At 49.7% G+C, this 10,574-nt stretch overlaps 1 protein-coding gene across 1 annotated transcript in view; it reads left to right on the plus strand.

Moving 5' to 3' along the window:
* NBAS (neuroblastoma amplified sequence) overlaps positions 1-10,574 on the plus strand; it is a 227,094-nt gene that overhangs the window by 150,664 nt on the left and 65,856 nt on the right. The window contains exons 39-41 of the mRNA XM_004686434.2: positions 4,131-4,207; positions 4,569-4,706; positions 10,162-10,391. Coding sequence (XP_004686491.1) covers positions 4,131-4,207; positions 4,569-4,706; positions 10,162-10,391 — 445 coding nt within the window. The remainder of the gene's footprint in view (positions 1-4,130; positions 4,208-4,568; positions 4,707-10,161; positions 10,392-10,574) is intronic.

Raw genomic sequence — 10,574 nt, forward strand, 5'->3', positions numbered from 1 at the left:
GTCTGCCGCGCCATGTGGTCACCTCCGGGGCAGGCGGGGATCGAACTCCTGCGGAAGTGGTTTAAGCTTCTTAGTGCAGTGCTTTAACATGCTTCGCCACCAGGGAGGGCCCACCTTCCCCAGTGTTTTTTAAGGAATTTTTCCATTGTACTGAGAATTTAAATTCTGCTGCGAATGCCCAAAGTCGCTGCAGATCGCACTGAACTGTCTGGGGGTGAGCGCCTCGCCACCCCCCACCTCCGTCTGCCCAGCACTTCGACTTAGGTCTGAGCATTTCCGAGTTGCCTGTGGGTCTCCTCTGCCCGGGCCCTGTGCTGCCCATGTCTTTAACTGGGGTTAATAATATTTATTACCTTTATCCTGAGACATTTGCAAACAAAGAGAAATCCCATAGCTTTTCTGAGTCCCCACCTGAGTGGACTTGACACCTGTGTGGGGGACAAAGCTGTCCTCACAGGGAGCCCCTGCACCCAGCCTTCTCCGGCCCTGGTTCTGATCTTGGAACCTGTGCTGATGTTTCTCTTGCTGTGGATTTCTTTTGCCTGTTTTTAGAATTGCTCGGTGCAGTGAGCAGATGGTGCTCCAGTGCATGTTTTCTGTGTAAAATGCCAAGGGACAGCCTTCGCCATTCAGTGGCCAGTGCCAGCAGGGGGTCTGCCTGGGGCCAGAGCGGTGTCACATGGCCTGGCGGTCCCATCACTGGCCCCTGTGAGGAATCCACGGGCCTTCCCGGCATTTGGCTGCTATAAAAGTGGCCATGAGTGTTCTTGGGTCTCCAGTCGCCCTCCTAGGCGACTCCTTCTGGGCAGACTGGCTCGGCCAAAGAGCACGCGCGTGTGGGTAAGGACCCCTCTCTCTTCCCCGCCATTGTGGGTTTCCAGGGCTCTGGTTCTTTACGATGTCAGCTTTTCTGGCATGGAGCGGGAGGGCATTTATCCTCAGAGGGAAGCTGTCGGAATGGGGCCTTGAGGCCTTGCAGGTGGTGCCTGCCCTCCTGTGCCGCCTGCCCCAGCCTCTCCCGCCTTCAGTGCACACTGAGATGCTTTTCCCTGAGTTTTTCGTTTTCACCTGCTTGTGGGCTGTACCAATAAGAGAGCCCCGTCACCAAAGAACTGGGGTTCGCTGGGGTTCATTGATGAAAGTGGGGCTCCCCAAGAAGGAAGGAGAAATGGTGCCCTTTTCCTGGAACTGTTCTGAAGAGTCAGTTCACCTGAGGGAGCCTTACCCTGTCGAGTGGTCCGACAACCCCCAACTTAAGGCTCCTTATCCTGGCTCCTGGAAGAAGGTGTCAAGAAACCTCTGGAGAAATGGGCAAACGGCCGTTCGGGGGTGGGCAGTGGAGCCCGGTGGCAGTCCTGGTGGAAATGCTGCTGAGGATCTGGCTTGATGTGAGCATTTGGCGATGTCATGGCAGCTGCTGAGGGCCTGGACGTGAGAAGTGCAGTGTGGGGTGTGGTTGGCCAGGTAACTCTGCTGCTGGAACTGTAGTCATGTACTCGAGAAAGAGGACATTTATTCGATGCTTGTAATGGCAGAGGACTGTCCATTGCCTGGCTGGTTCTGATATTTATCTTACCTTGAATCTGTTTGCTGTCTGTGTTGGCGAGTTTGGGCGGCCAGAACAAAATACCATCGGCTGCATTACTTCACCACAAATTTGTGTGGACAGTTTGGAGACTGGAAGTCAACATTCAGGATGCTGGTCAGCTACTGGTAGGGGCCTCCTCTTGACCTTGCTGGCTGCCTCCTTGCTTGCATGTGGCAGAAGAAAGAACAAGAATGCTCCAAAGATTTCTGGTGTCTCTTCCCAAACAGCACTTGCCCCGTCATGAGGGGCTCACTGCCCAGACTCATGTAACCCTGGTCCCTCCCTGGCCATCCCCAGTGACCGTCTCACTGGAACAAGGACTTCAGCATTAGACTCAGGGAGAACGTGAACGTTAGCTCAGAACTCTCTCTTTACAGGTTAACTGTCTTTCTGCGTTGAAATGTTCTGTATTAACTTTGTAAGCCTATGCGAAAACAAGGTGATGTCTCCTTTGTGGGATTTTTGTGGTATGTAGGCTAATTTATGCAGAACACAGCTCATCAGAGCAGATCGTGAAACCACAGGCGTTTTCGGTGTATAATGATGATAGTGCCAATAGTGGTATGGAAGGAATGGCTTGGACACAGGTGGGGTGAGCTGGGAGTCCTCTCAGGGCAGGCTGGTACACTGGTGGACAGAGCGGGGACACTGCAGTGGCCGCCACCAGTGAAGGTGGGCTTCTGTTTCTGGAGACTTTGGGTGGCAATGAAGAAATGTAGCTTCATTCATTGGGGACACGGGAGGCCACCGAATGGGGGTGTGTGTGAGTACGATGGAAAGTGGCAACGCTGCATGTTTGACTGGAGTTCATGGGAGCCGCTGTGTTAAGACAAAATGAAAAGAAAAGGACCGAAGGAATTTGAGTTGGGAGTTGCTGGAGGAGTTCAGGTTTTAAACAATGCGAGACAAAGCTGAGTCTGTGGCCATGAACACGGGAAGCGTGTGGTGAATCCTTCGGAGGGAACGGGTACCTGAGTGTCGGTGAGAGGAGAACGTGAAGACCAGAGGTCTCTGGGATTTTGTTTGCTTTGCTGGGAGAATTCTGTGCTATTTCCAGAGACATGAAGAAGCTGGGTAAAGAATATTTAGCCGGGGACCGTGGGAGTACCCAGCAGGCAGTTGCAAATGCTTGAAACGCATCCAGTTGAGTCCCCAGGGTGACAGGGTGACGTGGGCTCAGTGACAGCGGCGAGCAGCCTGGTGCCCACACCACGCAGTCAGGGAGGACGAGGGGCCTGGTGCCGCGTGCAGTTAGGGCAGACGCTGGGGGCCCAGGACCCCAGGCCCGAGGAGGGGCTGGCTAGCAGTGCTGGGTGCCGCAGGGGGTCGGACCGAGATCCCGGGGGGTGTGGAGCCTGGTCTCAGGGGCTTGAGGAAAGAGTGTTAGTACGGGGTGCACCGGAGTGGACCCCGGCCTTACATAGTTTCTCAAACTAAAGGAAAGGGGGAGCTGAGTTTGTTGGAATGGAGAGGCCTCAAGAACATTTCCCTCTAGGTGGAGAGGATTTGTTTGTGTGCTGGGCAACTGGAAAAGAGTTTTGCATTGTTTTAAATACTCTTTTGCTGACTCCCCGGAGAGAGGTGGTGGAGGGCGACGCTGAGCAGCAGTGAGGGTGGAGAGCAGGAGCTCGTCAGGTGATGGAGTGTGACTTTGCCTTCTGAACCCGTCCAGATGCCTAAACGCGGCCATTCACTCATTGATAATTATGATTTATCTGGACGGGAAATAATCGCCTCTGTTACTGCTGTGGCGGTTAGTAACGGGAAAACCCACATCCATCATGTTAGAAGTCCAACCTGGCCTCACTGTAGCGTGTCATTGGTTCCCCCATGGTGTAGATTGGGGTGAGGGCGGTTACTCAGTGCTTCCTTCCCCTGTGCTTCACATAACTCCTCAGTGCTCTGAAAATCAAGAGTATTTTGTGACTGGTTTGGCATCTGCACTGGCCCGTACTTACGGCTCCGCCCACCGCATTGGAGAGTCTGCGGCCCGCTGCCGAGGTCGTCGTCAGGGGCGGCTCGCTGCAGCGTGGCCTCCCGGATGCCCAGGGCACTCCGCGCTCCGTTACTCAGCCACGCTTTGTGGAAGGGTGGTGGAGCTGAGCTTTGACCCCAGAACTCAGCTTCTGAAGATGGTTTCCTTCGCGCTGTGTCATTCCGCTTGGTTTTGTAGGCTAGAGATAGATTTGTAAGTGTCGGTTAAGCCGCCGCTCTAAACTGCGGGGCTGCTTGGCAAAGGGCAAGGTAGCCGCCCGCGGAGGTGGCTGCCGGTAAGGGAAGGAGTGTATGCTCACGGCTGCGTAGAAACTGCTGACCCGGGGGCCGTGGGCAGCGGGGGCAGCTGGGTGCAGCAGGCTGGAGGCGAAGGCCCCGCAGAAGCCTCCAGCGTGGTTCTCACGGCAGGAGCGGGAGAGGTGGGGGAGGCAAGTGTGAGCCAGCGTGAGGGGAACAACGTGGGTCCTTGGGGCAATAGCGCTGACTCCCACAGAGCTAAAAGCCTGCACTTAGTAACTCTGCCTGTCTTCCTTTTCCCGTCCCTCAGTCCTGTTGCAGCTAGCAAGCGACGCCCTCCCCCATGACATGACCTTGGCCCTGGCGTATCTCCTTGCCTTGCCGCAGGTAAGCTGGATGCCGCAACACAAACTGAAAACTGCTCCGAGGATTCTCACCAGCAAATTGTTTATTAGATGATCCACTTCCCTTAATGGTGTTCTTGGGGGTTGCAAGCACTCTGGTCAGTATCCAGAGACTAATTTCTACAGTGTGAGCCGAGACGTTGATACTTAAAGCCACATTTACATGCTCGGGCTCGTCCCTAAGTGTCTTCTGAATTGTAATGTAGTCATGTTAAGTTGAGCATGAGTTGACAGGATGGGAACCTGGACCCAAACTGTGCAGTATTGACTAAACGCATGCCGATCCATGCGTGGTGGTGGTGGTTTCCTCACAGCCCCGCTCACTGTGCCATGTTCCCGTCTAGGTGCTGGATGCTAACAGGTGCTTTGAGAAGCAGGCCCACTCTGCTCTGTCTCTCCAGCTGGCTGCCTATTACTACAGCCTACAGATCTATGCCCGGCTGGCTCCGTGCTTCAGCGACAAGTGCCATCCTCTATACAGGGTGAGTCCTCATGGTCCCCACTTGTTTGATAAGCAGAGCTAGGGTGTTTCGAAAAGAGGTAAGACATGGGTTTATCCCTCTGGGGGGCTCATTTGCTTTATATCCAGAGTGTGTTGCCGGCGACTAACAGCTCTTACCTTTTCTTTCTTTCTCTCTCTTTTTTTTAAAGATTTATTTATGCATACAGAACTGGGGTGCCAGAGGTACAGGGGTGAGAGGACTCAGCAGAGACAGAGTGGGGAGCAGAACAGGCAGATCGACGAAGTCCACTGCTGAGGGGAGCAGCGGGCATGTCAGGAGGGGTCTGCCTTGCCCTGTGGGTCGCCTCTGGGGCCGGAGATCCAACTCGCACTGAAGTGGCTACAGCCTGTAGTGTTGCATCCTAACCATCTAACCATTGCACCACCAGCCTGTTTGTCTTTATTTTTAAGTCAGGGATTTGGAGCAGTACTCAGAGAAAACATGGAAGTATATTCTGCTTACTTATGATCAAGCTTAGAAAACCTTTCTTTAAGCTTGTTAGTTTCTCAGTGACAACACTAAGGCTTGGCTTTACTTTAGTAGCATTTTGGATGGCTCCTTGATTTGCACTCTCTTGTTTGCTTTTATGTGAAATAATTGAGCAGTGACATACTGTGTTACAGGTTGATCAAATGAAGTGATTATATAGGTGAAGTATGGCACAGCTATTTCTGAAATGATGTATTTAATGTCTTTCTTGCCATGTTCAGTTGAATGGCTGGCAAAGAGTGCTCTAGGCACGTTGACACCAGCCCACCCCCGGGCCCCTTACTCCTCGTACACAAGGCCCAAAAAATTTGCTCCAAAACTCCAGGTATGTTGAAACACAGTAAAGCTTGCCTGCATCAAAAGCATTGGCCGTATGATAACTCGATTGCCCCCCAGAAGTTGGATCCTTAGCATCACTTGGAAATTTTTGTGTGACTGGCAGGCTGAGGTGGGGTCTCCCTCTTGTTTCACATCTCAGTATGAAGGTTCCAGAGTGTGACTGCACGCCCTGTGCTCCGCCTCTCGTGAGCGCAGAGTGCTGGAGGCTGCTCCGTCAGCTGCTACGGAACTTTGGGACAGGGACGAACGTGTCATGGTGCTTGGCAAATGGTCGGTGGAAATTTTCTCTTCTAGTATCTGCCCTGGTTAACTTTGCTGTTGCATACAGGGCTAAAGTTCACATGGTGAAAATTGTATACAATAAGCAGTCAGTGTTTCCTCCCAGAAATAGGTTACGGATCTACATACGTGTGTGACAATCTACACGTGTGAGTAGACTCTGCCCATTGTTTTTTCTTGATTTTTTTTCACTTGCATCTTGCTCTAATAATTACTGTAAGTGCATCTTAGCGTGTGATTTTTTTTTTTTTTTAGTGTTCTTTTAAAAGCTTCAGAAGATAAGATTAGTTAAAAATGGAAACATGTCCTTTAGTTTTATATGCTAGGGAAGCTAACCCAGCAGGGGATGAAGTCCAAAACTTCATGATAGCCAATTTCTAAAATATGGGTTGTTTTAGTACAGTTTCATTTTTTTTTTTATTGAAAATACTGAGTAGAAACTCATCTTAAGCAAGTCACAGCCTGAAGGGGAAATACACCAGCTATTTAAAACTTGCCAAGGAGCATTGCCTGGAGAGGGAGAGTGGGAAGCCACATGGACGGTCCTCTCTGTGGGGCCGTGGCCACAGGCCGTGCAGTTGTACCTGACACCCTGGAGCGGCGCTGGGGGGTGTGAGGGACACGTGGAACACCCACGTCTGCGCTACAGACTTAACATGGTTCACTTGTGGGGTCAGGGAAGAATATCTGAATGAAGTGTGGGGGTGAGGAGGGTGCTTTGGAATACTTTGAGAAAAATTGTGATAACCCTGGGGAAGAGTGTCATTAGGTCTGACTGGAAATTTTCATGGCCAGTAAAAATCCTTAGGAGGATAGAGAGTAGTTGCAGTGATAAGAAACCCTTTGCGCAGAGAACGAGAACTTGCAGCACGTGCTTCCCTGCTCCTGCCGGCATCTTGGTGAGGACTCTATACGGAAATTGCTTCAATTTCAATCGTGAAAAACCTGGAGCTCAGGAGAGAATTGTCAGTAATCTGGGTTCTTCGATGTCAGCTCCTATTTTTTTCCTCCTAATTTTCGTTTTTCTTGGAGGCCTTTGCAATTGATTTGTCACTTTTCATTAGTGTTGTTTTATACCATAAATTGATAAATTTACAATCCTCCTAGACACTTAACAAATGTTTGATGACCCGTAAACCTGAAGGCCCTTTGCAGCTTACCATGGAGGAATTACTCGAATGACCTTATGTACCACTTTATCAGCGCAGAATTTTAACAAGTGATGTGTTTATGTCAAGGGAGTGAACAGAAAATGGTATTCTGAATTTGATCTGTTCTAAAGCTCTAGCATTGGAGGTGGAAAAAGGATGGAACAACTATAACCCAAATCTGATATCCAGTTGAACACTTATCTTTGGAGTTACATGTACACACACACACACACATGCACACACACACACAAACACACATGTATATGTATAAAAAGAGCAAGAGTAAGAGATTATTTGTTTAAAAAAAAAAAAGGCCGATGTGGCTATGAAACAGAGTGCCGGCAATATATCCACTATTCCTCTGTCCCAGAAGACTGATGCCAACTTTTATTTATTTACACTTGGTGGTCCTGTGTGTACCGTGGTCTCAAGATCCTGCCATACTAAGGGATACCCCTTTCTGCATCCCCAATAGAAAGGATGGTTCTTGGGGAGCCGACCCTGCTCTGTCACCCCAAATGGCCTTAGTCGGGGACTCAGGCCCTTATGCATCTGAAAAGCAGATGCTACTAGTCGCTTGTCCCACTAGCCACTAGTATTAATTGTCATTAATATTAAAAGGCAGCTCTTTGATGCGTGCGTAGCACAGGGCCCATCACACGCTGGGGACTCAGATGTTATATTCGCCCCTAAATGTTTTAGGAAGGTGAACAAGGACTTTTTCATACAAAGACTATGAAATACATTTTTTTTTTTTCACAGAGAAGCTAGACAATTTCTCAATAAAGGAGATTAAAGTTCTTTAAGCTATGTGTAACTCTGCTAACATTGTTTGGCTGAAATAACAAAGTGAGGCGTAGATGAGTGAGATGTAGAACAGCCGATCCCACACCTGGAGGGATGTACAAGGATTTATTCTATTTTGGTGACTGAATCTGTACACATTCATAGGATTTTAGTCCTTGAAAGGTGATCATCTGCTGATGCTCCTCTGTTTTCCATCTGAAGAAATCAAGCCCCAGGAGAGTCCTGGAGGGGATTAACGGTTCCTCTGTGGAGTTCCCAGCCTTTTGATTTGTGATTCTAGTATGGGCTTATGTCAGATGCTTTGTGTGATTAGTTGATGTGCATGTTTTTGTCAACCGCTAGTTTTAATTCCTTGAGAGAAAATCCTCACCCAATTTGCTTTCATATAATAACAGAAAATAGGAGTACTTTAAGACCCCTTGTTTATACCTTACAACAAACCAAAGTGTGCCTACTGACCCTTTGTAAACGAAGAACCAGAGATAGGAAGTAACTAGCCCGGCATTTATCTGTCCTGAGCACAGGAGCTAAGTTCTTCCTCTTTATCTTGGTGGTGGCACGTAGAGGTGGCTGTGAGGAGCTCTGTGGAAAGAATGCTGACAGGACTCTCTCACCACCAGACCATCCTGACCATTGGATGTTTGCTCCTGTTCTCGCTTTGGCTGGGCTCGCAGATGAGGCATGGCACACAGGGTGCAGAGCAGGTGTAGATGGGCCGCCCAGCCCACGAGCAGCCTCCCTATGCCAGCTCACATCAGAGCCACTTGAGCCCACGGGAGTGGGTCAGGCACCACCTGTCAAGACTTGAGTAGCAGATGTTGACAGAAAGGGAGCTGGGTTCGGTGCCACCTCTAGAGGTACTGAGACCTGAGGTGTGGGTCTTCTTTGCCTGAATCCATTGCCAGGAACCACCAGCCGCCTCCCATATGCCATAGGCAGCTGACTTGCAGATCCCTCTGTGGTTGCTTTATTCATGCCATCTTTCCAACAGGGCGTAGCCACCCAACCTAAGCCCGTGCTCGCTTTACTACATGGAATTTACCTCCCTGGTTTTTGCTGGTTTCTCTGCTACAGAAACCTGAGTAGTTAGCCTAGATATCAACTCTTCCAAGAAGACTTGTTGGCACTTGCTCAGATCTCCACACCTGTGTTCCCAGTGCGCCTGTGTGTCCTTGGTCCCCACCGTTTCATCAGTGTCCACTTGCTTGTCACTCTTACTGGACAGCACCACATCGTACCTTACCTGGTGCATAATAGGTGCACACCAGATATTTACTGAGTGAATAAAAGATGGTCTCAGAGGTTACTTTGGCATGTCACTTCTCACACCAGGTCATTTGACTTGAGACACATGTATGTGGGTTTTCAAGGTAGGATTTATGCATAAAGGTAAGGGAAATAATTAAGCTTAGTAAGGGTGACTTTTTCTTAAATCCACCTGCCAGAATCCAAGATTCTGGTAATTGGTTTTTATCAGTACTTCCAGATTGTTCTTAATAGGATCAAGAGAGGGAATGTCAGGCTGGGCTTGGTAATGCAGACTCGACAGTGACAGATCTCCTCTGTAGCTCAGAATAATGGCTCATACATTAGAAATGCTGACAGCTTGCTATAATTAGGCACATTTCTGAGAACCAAAAGTAGATTCTTGAATTTTTCCCTAATTTGCTTACATTAAAATATGTACCATGTCTTCCCAGAAATTGGGAGTGATTGAGTTAATTTTGTTCCAGGATTAGATTCCCTGTTAAGAAATTTCAAGATCACAGCTAAGCTGCTGTGTCTTTGTTGACACCCAGACCAAATTTAATATAAACGTGGCCAGTTAATCACTTGTTTTCCTTCCCTTTCAGCTGTTGTATTCTGGGTTTTGTTCTGTTTGAATAATTTTATTGTTGTTAGAGAAACTGCTAGGAATCACAGAGCAATATCCCACAGAGCCCCAATTTGAGCAGAATAAAAATTGGTTGGATGCTTCCTTATGCAACAAGAAGTGTTTATGATTTGAGGTGCAGAGATGGGCTTCCCCCTAATTTATCCCTGGAGAAAACAGTCTTCTCCTCGGCTGTCTGGACACATGTAGTGGGATTATTGAACTGTAGCTTTGTTAGTGAGAACACTTAGTTGGGCACAGAAAATTTATCCAGGGCAGCAGTGGTGAGTGCGTGAGTTATTTATCATACATGAGCAGGTGATGAGGGTGCAGATCTGACGTCGGCTGGCATAGTTGTGAAAGCAAGAATATATCGCTTTCTACGTGGCTACAGTGTCAGGGTGACAGGAGAGACCAGGAGGGCAGAAGCCGCTTCCGCGCGCACCACCCCGCCAGTGCCCCCGCTTGGTCATCGTCTTGTTATTGTCACTCGCAGGCGGAGCCTAAAGAGCTAATCACGATGGTCACCAGGCACGTGACACGCCACGCACATGAAGCCTGGCCCGAGGACCTCACCTCGCTGAGCGAGCGTCTGCACCACTACAACGAGCGCCTGCTGGACTTCACGCAGGCTCAGGTCCTGCAGGGCCTTCGGAAGGGTGTGGACGTGCAGCGCTTCACTGCGGACGGCCAGTACAAGAGGGAGACCATCCTGGGCCTGGCCGAGTAAGAGATGCCTTCGTCTCGTGAGGGGCGGGCTGAAGGTGCAGAAGGACAAGCTGAACGGCCAGGGCTGTTAGCCCTTGTCCGGGCAGGTTCACCTTCCCTGTGCTGCCAGCGGAGGTCTCCCCTCCTTCGTCCTGGGACGCGAAGGTGTGTGTGTGTGTGTGTGTGTGTGTGTGTGTGTGT

Source organism: Condylura cristata, unplaced genomic scaffold (assembly GCF_000260355.1).
Source record: "Condylura cristata isolate star-nosed mole 26May11 unplaced genomic scaffold, ConCri1.0 scaffold00020, whole genome shotgun sequence".
NCBI lineage: Eukaryota > Metazoa > Chordata > Mammalia > Eulipotyphla > Talpidae > Condylura > Condylura cristata.